This window comes from Palaemon carinicauda, chromosome 18 (assembly GCF_036898095.1).
Source record: "Palaemon carinicauda isolate YSFRI2023 chromosome 18, ASM3689809v2, whole genome shotgun sequence".
In the NCBI taxonomy this organism is placed as follows: Eukaryota; Metazoa; Arthropoda; class Malacostraca; order Decapoda; family Palaemonidae; genus Palaemon; species Palaemon carinicauda.
Genome location: NC_090742.1, coordinates 26,222,842 through 26,236,393, shown reverse-complemented (window position 1 = coordinate 26,236,393; position 13,552 = coordinate 26,222,842). Strand labels below are relative to the sequence as shown.

Sequence of the window (13,552 nt, the reverse complement as noted above, 5' to 3'; positions counted from 1 at the left end):
ATATTTGCTGACTTGCGGGATAAAACACTGATGGAACCAGTTGGAGGTCAGCATCTTCGTAATCCATGCTTTTTGATTATGCATCCAGTACACGGGAAGGAGATTCTTATTTTTATTTTTCAAAGCGCGAGGATTTTTCGACTTATAAATAAGCCCCGGCTTTAACAAAAATCCAGCAGCATTGCCACACATCACGAGGGTAACGCGATCCTTGAATGCTTTAAAGCCAGAGGCTTTGGCTTCCTCTTTGAACAGGAAAGTTCGCGACGGCATTCTCTTCCAAAACAAGCCAGTCTCATCCATATTAAAGACTTGTTCCGGCTTGTATCCACCTTCGGCGATAATATTCTTGAACGTCTGGTTCACGTAAGTTTCAGCAGCGGCAGTGTCAGCGGAAGCAGACTCCCCATGCAGGGAAACGCTTTTCAGGGCGAAGCGTTTCTGAAACTTCGCGAACCATCCTTTGCTTGCGGAAAAACGTTTCTGAGGCTGGGAATCAGTGGATGTCCCTGGTTGAGGATCATCTGCATCATCATCATCTTCAGCATGGTTGCCGTCGTCGTCTTTAGGTTCCTTTGCAGCAAAATTCTCATATAAGCTCAAAGCCTTTGTTTGGATGGTGTTCGTATCCAACGCTATGTTCTTCTTCCGGCAGTCGGCAATCCACACAGCTAAAGCACCTTCCATGCGTACGATCGTTTTATTACGCGTTGTAACGACTCGCTTCGCTGATCTGCTAAAGGTGATTGCAGCCGTCTTTCTAATGTTCGCCTCGTCCTTCTTGATATAGCGAACAGTAGATTCGTGGATGCCAAAATGGCGGCCAGCAGCCGCGTAACTTCTACCATCTTTTAACATGTCGAGAAGCGTAACCTTCTCAGCTATCGTCATCATCCTTCGGTGGCGTTTAGGCTCACTACCAGCCTTAAGAGAAGCAGAACGCTTGGGAGCCATTACAGTAGGATTTACAGTAACAAAAAGTTCAACTTAAAAAAGTCGCACACAGCACAGATTCACACACTTAAGAACGTCTACTCAGCGATACGCGGTAACAGAGAGTGGACGATCCAGCCCCGCGAGAACTTTGATGCTGCGGGTAGGAGATGCGGGCAAAACACCAATCACAGGCTAGATAACAAAACTTGAGTTCTGATTCGTCATCTATCAGCGCTTGAACCAATCACAACCCGTCTTACAGTACTATGATGCGTTGGTTACCTACTCATAGAAGATGCCCCACGCATACCGAACGTACGTAGATTAAGTAATACCGTAATAATAATAAATAATGATAATAATACTGTACAGTAATAATAATAATAATAATAATAATAACAATAATAATTTTATTAACAACAACAATAATAATAATAACAATAATAATAATAATACAGCTTTACGTACGCTATTTTACGCCTCTCTCTCTCTCTCTCTCTCTCTCTCTCTCTCTCTCTCTCTCTCTCTCTCTCTCTCTCGTACACTTATTCGAAATGTGATTTTTGCAACAAAGAATATTATTGGATGCAGTACTGTACTACGTACGTATACATACAAAAGATTCATGGAAAAGAAGCACATCCATTACAGTACACACCATTCTAATATGGTATGACTGCATCTGATTTGCGTTTCATGTTCGATTTAATTTTACTACGTACTGTATACAGTACTGAATTATCGTATGATCACATTCTCTTTTCGTGTTTTATTTCTTTCTGTGCTGAATTATATATCATATGTAATGCAATGAACAATCAGTAAGAACAGATATTACTAATTACAGTATTAATGGAATTACAGGTAACAAAATATCGTATTTGGTTGTCTTCAGATTTCGCGGTATTTTCGAATTTTCCGGAAAATCCGCGATATGTATATATATATGGGTTATGGGAAAACCCCGCGAAGTGGTGAATCCGCAATTGTCGAACCGCGAAGTAGCGAGGGTTCACTGTAAACAGCACACGCTGGGACGCAAGTTGCTCGTCGTGTGTCTACCGACGGATCAGCAACCACAAACGGAACAGACTTCCTATCTAGAGGAGGTCTAACTCCAAGGCTGTAAAGGTAAGTCCCTGGCTCCAGTTGCTCAACTTTAATCAACCTAAAGAGTTAATGGAGTCTTGAGTCTAATCAAGTCCCCAACTCAAGGAAAAAATCCAGGAGATGCAAGCATCAATGGGAAAACATCCCATGAGTAAAGTTTCCTTTGCCATAGCCAGTGAATGTGGAAGGAGACATCTGTCTCCCACCACTGCTAAGATCAAATTGAAGAAGGTATGAGTGAGCAGGGAGGGGTGGTCCTTCTCCCTACTACCACAGGTAACAACTGGAATGGTTTTTAACACCTCGTTAATAGTTTTGTAGCCGTTTCCCAGCTTGCACTAACATCTATAACCATAATAAAGAGCGAATGGTTTTTATTCATGTCGGAACAAAGGGTTTTGAGGGAATTAAAAGATAAACCTTGCTAATCCTGAACTAATTTGTACATACGTAAAACAAATCCTAAGAAAACTAACACCAAAAAACTCAAACAACGCCATAAACACAAAAGTCAATCAAAACTGCAAACAACTCATATAGTATGAGAGAGATGGGTGGGGACCACTAAGCACCTTTTCAACCCTATGGTGTTGAAAAAAGATTTTATTTCTATCAAAAGCTCAATAAGCTTATGCTTCACCAAGGTAGTATTAACCTTATGATCTACAGATAAGTTTTATAATATACATACTGTAAAACAGGCATTAAGGTAAATCTTCATTGTTTATTTCATTATAAAAATAGAAAAAAGGCAGGTAAACCTTTCATACCTGCTCCTTGAATGCTAAAGTACAGAAGCAGGATGTACAGCATGGCTCAGATCATTTTTAACAGGAACTGGAAAAAAGAAATTTGTTTTAGCTTGATTAAAAACCACAATTAAAATATTAAAAGTAATTTGTATTTTTCCTAGCTATATAAACCCAAGTCATTTACACAGGTTAGTTCTGTAAATGTTTTGTTACGACCAAATTGAACAAATATCGTGGGTCTGGCTATATTGTATAATTACATTATTTTCCCACTCACGATCTGTGCATCTGAGCTGGCAGCTCGGTCATCTCTTGTTCCAACTTTGTTCTTCATCAAGATTTGTGGGAAGGATGAGACGGGAAATATAAGTAAATGGCTCGGGTTTTTACAGCCATGAATAAAAATGACAAATTTGGATGTAATTTGAATTTTCCCCAACTACAGTATACAAACATGACAAATTCATAGATAATTTGTATTTTTCCTAACTATACAAATATTAGCTATTTATTAGGGGTTATACTTTCGGCGGAGCTGAAATGACGAGCCATTAAAATTTAGCGAGGGTTAACTACCCACACCGCTAGTTAGCGGGGGTAAGGGGGGGGGGTAGCTTGCTACCACTCCCGTTCACACATCTGTGATTTAGTCACTTTGCTTGGAGGTAGGACTTCAAGGGGGATTGGGATGGCGGGCAAGTTTATATAAATAGCTAAGGTTTGTATAGTTAAGAAAAATACAAATTATCTACGAATTTGTCATTTGTTTTGTAACTGGAATACAAACCACGCTATTTACTAGGGGTGACTGCCCTCACTAAACCTTTCGTACGGCCTACACAAGCTGCGTGTTGAGACGTGCAGAAGTGTGACTGTCTAGGTAAAGTTATTACGAGTCTATGTAGGAAAAACCTGATGTAACCAAGACTTCCCAATACCACCTCGCCAGGGTATTGGGACGCAACAGTATTAGCTTAATACTAGGTACACAAGGGAGCATGGTTTACCTGTAGTGGTTTGAGGTCAGCTTATGCAGAGAACCCAGGATGCTGCTTTCCCAACGAGAGGGTAGGATGAAGAAAAGAATAAGAGCCAGTCAAATCTTTTCATTCACGCAGACTAAAACCGGGTAACAGTGCCCTCAACCTTCTGCTACTTGTCCAATAAGGAGCTTGAGGTATACAACCAGCTGTTGTGCAGCCACCACCGGACCGATAGAGATCGTATCGAGTTCCTGTGGGTCACGTATTGCAGGAGAAAGGTTGTGAAAGTCACCTGGAGCATTCGCATCCTTTCTTGTAAAACCTGCGTCACAAGTAATCTGCTAAGAAGGACCAGGGGCATAGTTATGCCCCTGACACTGTGTCGTCATGTCGAGATGATGTTTCGGTGATCCTCCTCTAGTCTCTCCCAGTGCTGATGACAAGAGAAGGGACCGGGGCGGGCTGTTGCCGTTATCTTTAGGTAAAGTCTCATACCTTACCCTGGGTACAGTAACGGATGATCTGGATCGTCCGTTACCGAGTTGAGACTTTTGTAGGATCCGTCACCTCTGGAGACTGTGTCTGGCGACATAGTCAGGGACGAAACTGAACATTGTCTTTCGCCCTTCTCAATAATGGGCGATGTCGAAAGAGAGACCATGAAGTTCTTTGACTCGTATGGTTGCTGTCCAAGTGTGTAGGAACATTGTGTTCTTAAATCAGTAGAAAATTTGTTGCCTGGTGAAGTGGAACATAAGGAGGTCCCTTTAGGGATCGGAGATTTGAACTATGTTCCGAGAGGAAGGTCTCAATTCCGACTGGGGAAAGGCAAGTTATAAGTCCGTATGAGTTAGGAAAAGTCTATCGATGAGAGGGTGTCCATTTCTTTCATTTTGAAGGTGAAGGATCAAGGTTGAGTGATCATCTTTACCTGTCGGAACTGAAAAGGGGGTCTTTTCCTCTTGTATATACTCGAGGATTCCGCTATTGCTGGAATCGAGGTATCGAATGGAGACACACACTTTCACATGACACCAACCACACAAGACGTTATACTGCCTGGTAGACTGATGCTGAGGAATTCCTCAGATATCTAGACAACCTTTTCGCAAAGAGGTATTGGGTAGTCTCCAGGCGTAAAATCATAGCAAAGCTATAGCTTGTGGTAGGTGTCGAAGTGGGTTGTCTGTGATGTGGAGAGGGTTCTCTTGAAGACTCTATCAGGTGCTGCAAAAGGTTTGGAGACCGTTCTGCATAATGCCATAGCGGAGCTAGGAGAGTCCTTGAGAGGTTGACCGATGTTCTAGCCTTCTTGAGTGCCCTTCTCCAGAAAAAACAGGGACGAGACGTAAAAGTCATTGTTGTACCCATCGTTGTTGCCAGAGAACCTTGGGGTCAAGGGCTGGTGAGCAACAGCAGCCTGAGAATCAGGAGCGTTGCAAACAGACCCTTAGTTAGAGGACCTCGTAAAGTCGGAACTTTGTCGACTACATGGCGATCCAAAGTCCATTCGGTATACCTTATCTGAGATGCTGTGCACAGGTTGTTGGCAAAAGCACATTCTTCCAGTCTGGAATGAAGCGGGCTGATAGTGGTACCGAACTGACTTTGGCCCATCTTAGTGTTTATACTGTTAGAGGGGAAGAGGCTACGAGCAAGTTCCTTCTTGCTTGTCTATATGAGTCTCTTTGTGGTGTTTGGTGTGTCGTCCATCACATCACAGAGTGATATGTTAGGAACCGATGAGGCTGCTGAAGGACCGGAAAGTTGGCCTTCATCTCTTAAGAGATTTAAGGGAAGGTACTTTCGGGCTCTGTCCAGAGGGCTGAGGTTGTGTGGTGCAGTACTATGGTCCCTCGTCTCTTCTTTTTCCGACTCAAGTCTCTTGGAATGGGAGTCGTTCTCGTTTCAAGAAGGTTTTGTGGAGATTGGTGTCTACGATCATTCCCAGATACACCAGTCTTCTGGAAGGGAAGTAGGGAAGACTTCCGTAGGTTTACCCTGATCACTCGATCTTGGTAAAAAGACTTCAGAAGTTCCAGTGTTAATGCAAGGTTGCCACTGAGTCTGCTAAGGTCAGTCAGTCTAGACTAAAACTTCCAACCTTCCTAGATGGATGGTTTGGACCTGGGAGTAAGTGTCCTTTAGGTCCAGTGTGCAAATGAAGACCTGAGGTCTTAGCCATTGTTCGAACTTCAACATGCTGTGGACATCGACCCAAAGGGACAGCTCCTTGCGGATCCTTTTGCATGGAAGATTGTCGACGCTGGAGTCTTGACTTGTGTCGTAAAGGATCAGGCGCGATACCCAGTGTAAGAATTCTTCTCTGAGAGAGAATTCCTTTAACTAACAGAAGGAAGGCAACGCTTAGCCTTACCATGCGCCATGATGGGATTGATGCTATTCCTTAGAATAGAATCAATCTGGCGAATGTTAATTAATGGTTAACCATTGGGTATCATGGTTACTGTGCAGTTGGAGAGTGCTCGCAAGTAGTTCCCTGTTGACAAGCTGTTGATGAGGGTTGTCGAACGTTTGCCGATCACTTTAGTGTGATGGCGAACGGCCAGTAGCGAGAAGTATGTTGTATACCTTCTGATCTAGGAAACTACAGGAAGAGGTTGACTAATAAGTTCGAGTCACGAACTGCTGGTAAATTGCCGATGACCGATGAATCTGTGGTTTGTGAGCCGATGGTGAGTTAGAGATCAGCAAGCTGATTATGGTCCCCCCTGGTTGGTCACAGATGAGCAAGCTGAAGGATGGGCTGGTCAGAGATCAGAGAGGTTAGTTCAATGATCGAAGAAAGATGAGCTGCCCATCGGTGATCTAGTGATCAGCAAGCTGATGACTGGTTATTGACTAGCAATCGGTGATTCGAAACGCTAGCAATTGGATATTGTTAGTCATTGGAGGGACTAGAGGTCAAAGATCAGCATTGAGCTAGCAATTGGCGATCTGGTGATCGGCGACCTAGCGATCAGTAAACTGTGAACTAGCCATCAGCAAACAGTGATCTAGAGATCAGACTGTTGATGGTTTCCCATTTGCTGACGGTGGTCTGTCAAGGAAAAAGAAACTTCAGAAGAGACAGGGACCAAGGATTCCCCGTTTCGATTCCCCTTCTATGATGGAATCTTCGGGATCTTGAATCCTTCTGTGAAGCCTTATTCCTCTTTCCTGGTGGCAATGTTTATGTGTCTGCAGGGAGGAATGGGGCAATGGTGACCTGTCCAAAAAGTTTTATTCCTTTTTACTGCCTATTGCGCGAGTGTGTAGGAGAGTACTGGAGCGATGGCACACAGGATGATGTTGGTTCTCAATTTCTGCCTGGAGAGCAGGCAAGTGCTGGCTCTTAGACAAGAGCTGGTGCATTGGATCTGCGAGCCCTGACTCTTTGACAAGAGCTGGCACATTGAATCTGAGACTGTAACTGCACAGGAGGGCGCAAGAAAAGTGTGGAAGAGCGCTGGCGCGCAGTAAGGCACTGTGTAGTTTTGTACATTTTCCCTAGAATGCTCCGAAACGCTGGTTGCGCAAGGGTGGGTGCATTGGCGCGTGCGTGAGAGTACTAAATGGAGACTGCTGGCGCGCGCGTGCGAAAGACCATTGGCGCGGGAGACAATCAGCGCCCGCGTGCAGAAGACCGACCGTCAGCGAGCGTGCAAGATCATTGGAGCGCAAAAGCATTGGGGAGCGTGCGCGCGGAAGGCCAACGGGTGCTCGCACGGGAGACCATTGGCGCCCCCGCGTGGAATGCCGATGGTGCGCGCACGCAAGGAAGGCTTTCGGCGCTCGCACGCAAGGAAGGCTTTCGGCGCTCACACGCGCGGAAGGCCATTGGCACGCGCACGCGCGGAGGACTGTCGGCACGCGCACGAGCGGAAGGCCGTCGGCGCGCGCGCGGAGGACAGTCGGCGCATGTGCGCGATAGACTGTTGGCGCACGCGCATGTGCGCGGTAGACTGTTGGCGCGCGCGCATGTGCGCGGTAGACTGTTGGCGCGCGCGCATGTGCGCGGTAGACTGTTGGCGCGCGCGCATGTGCGCGGTAGACTGTTGGCGCGCGCGCATGTGCGCGGTAGACTGTTGGCGCGCGTGCAAGAGCATCAGCGCTCGCGCGCGTGGGAGACCATTGGCACCAGCTAGCAATTGGCGATCTGGTGATCGGCGACCTAGCGATCAGTAAACTGTGAACTAGCCATCAGCAAACAGTGATCTAGAGATCAGACTGTTGATGCTTTCCCATTTGCTGACGGTGGTCTGTCAAGGAAAAAGAAACTTCAGAAGAGACAGGGACCAAGGATTCCCCGTTTCGATTCCCCTTCTATGATGGAATCTTCGGGATCTTGAATCCTTCTGTGAAGCCTTATTCCTCTTTCCTGGTGGCAATGTTTATGTGTCTGCAGGGAGGAATGGGGCAATGGTGACCTGTCCAAAAAGTTTTATTCCTTTTTACTGCCTATTGCGCGAGTGTGTAGGAGAGTACTGGAGCGATGGCACACAGGATGATGTTGGTTCTCAATTTCTGCCTGGAGAGCAGGCAAGTGCTGGCTCTTAGACAAGAGCTGGTGCATTGGATCTGCGAGCCCTGACTCTTTGACAAGAGCTGGCACATTGAATCTGAGACTGTAACTGCACAGGAGGGCGCAAGAAAAGTGTGGAAGAGCGCTGGCGCGCAGTAAGGCACTGTGTAGTTTTGTACATTTTCCCTAGAATGCTCCGAAACGCTGGTTGCGCAAGGGTGGGTGCATTGGCGCGTGCGTGAGAGTACTAAATGGAGACTGCTGGCGCGTGCGAAAGACCATTGGCGCGGGAGACAATCAGCGCCCGCGTGCAGAAGACCGACCGTCAGCGAGCGTGCAAGATCATTGGAGCGCAAAAGCATTGGGGAGCGTGCGCGCGGAAGGCCAACGGGTGCTCGCACGGGAGACCATTGGCGCCCCCGCGTGGAATGCCGATGGTGCGCGCACGCAAGGAAGGCTTTCGGCGCTCGCACGCAAGGAAGGCTTTCGGCGCTCACGCGCGGAAGGCCATTGGCACGCGCACGCGCGGAGGACTGTCGGCACGCGCACGAGCGGAAGGCCGTCGGCGCGCGCGCGGAGGACAGTCGGCGCATGTGCGCGGTAGACTGTTGGCGCACGCGCATGTGCGCGGTAGACTGTTGGCGCGCGCGCATGTGCGCGGTAGACTGTTGGCGCGCGCGCATGTGCGCGGTAGACTGTTGGCGCGCGCGCATGTGCGCGGTAGACTGTTGGCGCGCGCGCATGTGCGCGGTAGACTGTTGGCGCGCGCGCATGTGCGCGGTAGACTGTTGGCGCGCGCGCATGTGCGCGGTAGACTGTTGGCGCGCGCGCACGTGCGCGGTAGACTGTTGGCGCGCGCGCACGTGCGCGGTAGACTGTTGGCGCGCGTGCAAGAGCATCAGCGCTCGCGCGCGTGGGAGACCATTGGCACCCGCGCAGAAGACTGTTGGCACGCGAGCGTGTAAGACTGATGGCGCACGTGCGGAAGGCTATTGACACAAGCGCGGGCGCCGATGGTCTCCCACACGGAAGATTGTCAGCGCGCACGCGCGTGCGGAAGACTGTTGGCGCGTGCAAGACAGTTGGCGAGCGCGGGAGACCATCGGCGCCCGCGCGCTCCAACAGTTGTCCGTGTGCGCACTCGCGCCGATGGTCTCCCGCACTCGCGCCAATAGTCTTCCGTGCACGCTAACAGTTTTGCGCGCGCGCCAACAGCCGACGATTTTCCGGGCGCGGGCACCGATGGTCTCCCGCGCGCGTGTCAATAGCCTTCCGCACGCGCGGAAAATCATCGGCGCGCAAGGAAAATCATTGGCGTGCGCGGGAGACCATCGGCCCGCGCGCGCGTGCTGAAGACTGTTGGCACGCGCAGAAGACCGTTGGCGCGCGCGTGGGAGACCATCGACGCCCACGCGCGCACGGAAGACTGTTGGAGTGCGCGCGCGAAGGTAGCACTAGTAGGTTGGCAGATCAACTGGCAGGACGATCGGGAACTGGGATGTGCCCTTTGGAAAGGCGAGCATCCACCGATGGGGACCGTAAAAAGGTCCGCGTTTGAGTCCAGGACCGAAGTCCAAAGAACTACGTTGCAGCGCAAGGTTGCGCTGGTAGATCGGTAGGTCCTGGTAGGTCTGCTTGATCCTCCGATGAGGTGTCTCTATGAGTGGCCTCTCTCACGAACGAGAGAGGCGACTACTTCGTAGAAGAGACTTGAAGACACCTGTTATGACGCCCATGAGGGCCGGTGGATCAGCAAGCTGACCTTAAACAGTAGCGATCCTCCAAAGAGGAGTCTCTATGAGTGGCCTCTCTTGCAAACGAGAGAGGTGAACACTTCGTAGAAGAGACAAGAAGACGCCCATGATGACGCCCATTGAGGGCCAGTGGATCAGCAAGCTGACCTATAACACTAACGATCCTCCGAAGAGGAGTCTCTATGAGTGGCCTCTCTCGCGAACGAGAGAGGTGAACACTTTGTAGAAGAGACTAGAAGACGCTCATTGAGGGCCGGTGGATCAGCAAGCTGACCTTTAACAGCAGTGATCCTCCGATGAGGAGTCTCTATGAGTGACCTCTCTCACGAACGAGAGGTAAGCACTTCATAGAAGAGACGTACCAAGACTGTGCTCCGCCCCTGAAGGAAGAGAAACTCAGCAAGGGGGAAGAGAAGTCTGGGCGAAAGCAGCAACAGCAGTCAGAGACGATGAATTTATTAAGATGTGGGAAGTTCTCCCTCTGAAGGGAGAAACAATCTCACACTGGGGAGGAAACTTCCCTCGGAAAGGAAGTTGTCCAACCCCTGGAGGCGAACCTCCTTTAGCGTTCTAAGATGATCTGAAGTGCTGGTCATGTTGTCACAGGAGTACTTCTAAGAGAAGGGATGACGTCCATGACGACGTCCTCTGAGGGACGGCAGTGACAGCAGATTCCCCACACATGAATAGATTCCCCACGCATGAATAGAACAGCTCTGCTTCGTCGGCACTCTTAGTCGAACGAAGAAAAACTGCATAGTTAACAGGGAAAAAATAAAATTAATTATTTAACAGAAATTCCCTAGGGAGGAACTCCGAAGAGGAACCCCGAGGGAACAACATAAAATTAAGTATAGTGCCCTTCCTTCCTCAGTCGACATCCACGGGAGAAGGGGGGAGCGGAGTAACTGTAATAAAATCAGAATTACAATTATTTAAATCAGCTTAGAATATTCACTAATAGTGAGAACCACTGACCCTCCGAAGGGAAGTGTTCCCCATGGAGAAAAGCTGAAAAGTTAAATACAATTATATTTTCACTAAAAATAATTGCGACAAACAATCGGAAGAGCAACCTAACCCCCGCACGGGAAAGGAGCTTCCCCAATAGTACACTGTTGTTGTAAAGGTGAACGACCTCGAAAAGAGAAAGACCGTAGTCAATCTTTGAGAGGTCACATTCCCTTTGCTCAGAAATCCATGTTTCCCATAAGAAAAAGGAAAAGGCGAAGACAGTAGTTGAATGAAGAGGGTCCAGGCGAGGACGATTCCCCTGCGGCGGCCGAGTTAACGGTTATATGCCAACGGGAAGACCGATGGACCAGAGAGGGAGAGGTCGTTCCCCACGAAGTGGAACTGTGCTGGCCTTGCTAATGTACGCAAGTGTCGTTGTCGTATATGTATCACACACACAGCACAAATACTGAAAAGGAAACTTATCACATTTCTATACACATATATATACATAAACATTAAGAATGTTTTCATATATTGTAGTATACAAGTATAAGAAAAATTAAGTTAAAAGACAAAAATTAATGGCAGTCCAGAATAGGTGGAAGGGAGAGAGGAAACAACCGCTCTCGATCCGAGCCAAAAGTAAAGTGACTAAATCACAGGTGTGTGAATGGGAGTGGTAGCAAGCTACCCCCCACCCCCTAACTAGCGGTGTGGGTAGTTAACCCTCGCTAAATTTTAATGGCTCGTCATTTCAGCTCCGCCGAAAGTATAACCCCTAATAAATAGCGAGGTTTGTATTCCAGTTACGGAACAAATTTACTTTGCACAGCCGGGGCGGCAAAGCAAAATCTATATTGTTTATAATAAATATCCCGGAAATAGTAACCCACAGGTCTTGCGAGCGCAGCTCGACATGTACCCTTGTAGGAGCAGAGATGTAATGTTAATTTTGAGAGCACAGTGAGCCATGGAGGAGCTATAAACCATAAAAACTGTAGCCAAGATCGAAACCCAATAACATTAAGTAATGTCAACTCACACTATCACCCACGCTGGAAATCGCACTCGATTTTCGGGCGGTCCAAGGCCTGTCCCCACAAACTACAAAGGCTCCTTCCTTTATGCTAATTATCTCCTTTATATTCCTTTACCTTTCCAGTCACACCCATAATTCCAAAAAACCAAGCATGTTGGTATGTGTAAGTTCATCCTTTTTCAACAGCCTGTCCTTCGTCCATTTTGATCTTTTTAATCTTAGTGCCCCCGTTATTATTATTATTAGCCAAGCTACAATCCTAGTTGGAAAAGCAAGATGCTATAAGCCCAAGGGCTCCAATTGGGAAAAATAGCCCAGTGAGTTAAGGAAATAAGTTAATAAATAAATGAGAACAAATTAACAATAAATCATTCTAAAAACAGTAACAACGTCAAAATAGATAAGTCATATATAGACTATTAACAATGTCAATGGCAATCAAATCGTCCTGAGCGAGAGGCATATCTTTCCGTCAACTGCACTGTGGGCAGAGTTTTGACTGTCAGAAACAAATCGTTTGACAAGCAGGTTGGACATCGTTCGACAAACCGTTTGACAGTATAAAAGCCCCTTTAAATCAAGAAATCTGCCCTGATGATTAAATTAACCAATAATCGAATAACCAACCTCACAAAATAAAGATAGCCGTTTATGGCATACTTCCATAGAGGTGTAAGCGGTTTCACATTATAGTGACAAAATTTCCAAATCCATTTTAACCAGCATATTTCAATAAATTATTACTGGTACATTCGTTTTGAACTAATAAACAGGGTAAACATCTAGAGGGTAATGTACTCTGACAATCGGTCCTCTCACTAACCTAATCTAGCCTAATAATGTAAAGTAAATCTATACCGCTTGGATTATTAAAAATACCAAAGTTTTCCTCAAACAATTCAATTGAACCACCACAAATGCTTACCTAAACATCACAATTTAGAGGCGCTAACTAATAATAATACTATTTAGGGGGTTTGTGAAAATGTCAACAAACTAATTGAGCGACAGATGTCTGGTGCTGCCATCTACACAATAGTAGATACTAGATAGCGCGTTCTTTTCAAGTTCTAATTTCTACGATACTTTCTTTTTTTTTTTCTTTTTGGACAAATACGTCCTGTAATGTTTAATGTTATAAAAATAGATTGTATTATCATAAAGTATAAAATTTGAGAACCACTAAGTACTTTCAATTTCCAATTTTGTTTTCCCCGTTTAATATATGAACAAAATAGGATTATGTTACATATCTACATACAGAATGTATATCAATAAAAAATAACTAATATATAACTACATATAGATATTTGAAAGGGTGGTTACAAATCTCATGATCCTATGGAAGTTTTATTTCTAAATGCGTGGGAAACGCAGTAAACCTCCCTACAAACTTGGCGACAATTTAAAAGATCCACTTCTGTGATATATTGAGCACTAACACTCCAGCACACAGTCAGTGTAAATACATTGGTGATGTAGTTCGTAAGCCTTCA

General features: G+C 46.6%; 1 protein-coding gene across 5 annotated transcripts in view; it reads right to left on the bottom strand.

The window, feature by feature from the left end:
* The window catches only part of LOC137657726 (integral membrane protein DGCR2/IDD-like), a 94,001-nt gene extending 80,920 nt beyond the window's left edge, over positions 1–13,081 (bottom strand). For all 5 annotated transcript variants that reach the window (XR_011047192.1, XM_068392172.1, XM_068392173.1 and 2 more), the window contains exons 1-2: positions 12,982–13,081; positions 2,817–2,883 (exon numbers count right to left, since the gene is read on the bottom strand). Coding sequence is in view for 4 of the 5 variants with exons in the window: in XM_068392172.1 (XP_068248273.1) it covers positions 2,817–2,859 (43 nt within the window). In the remaining variant the exon portion in view is untranslated. The remainder of the gene's footprint in view (positions 1–2,816; positions 2,884–12,981) is intronic.
* Positions 13,082–13,552: the final 471 nt, after the last annotated feature.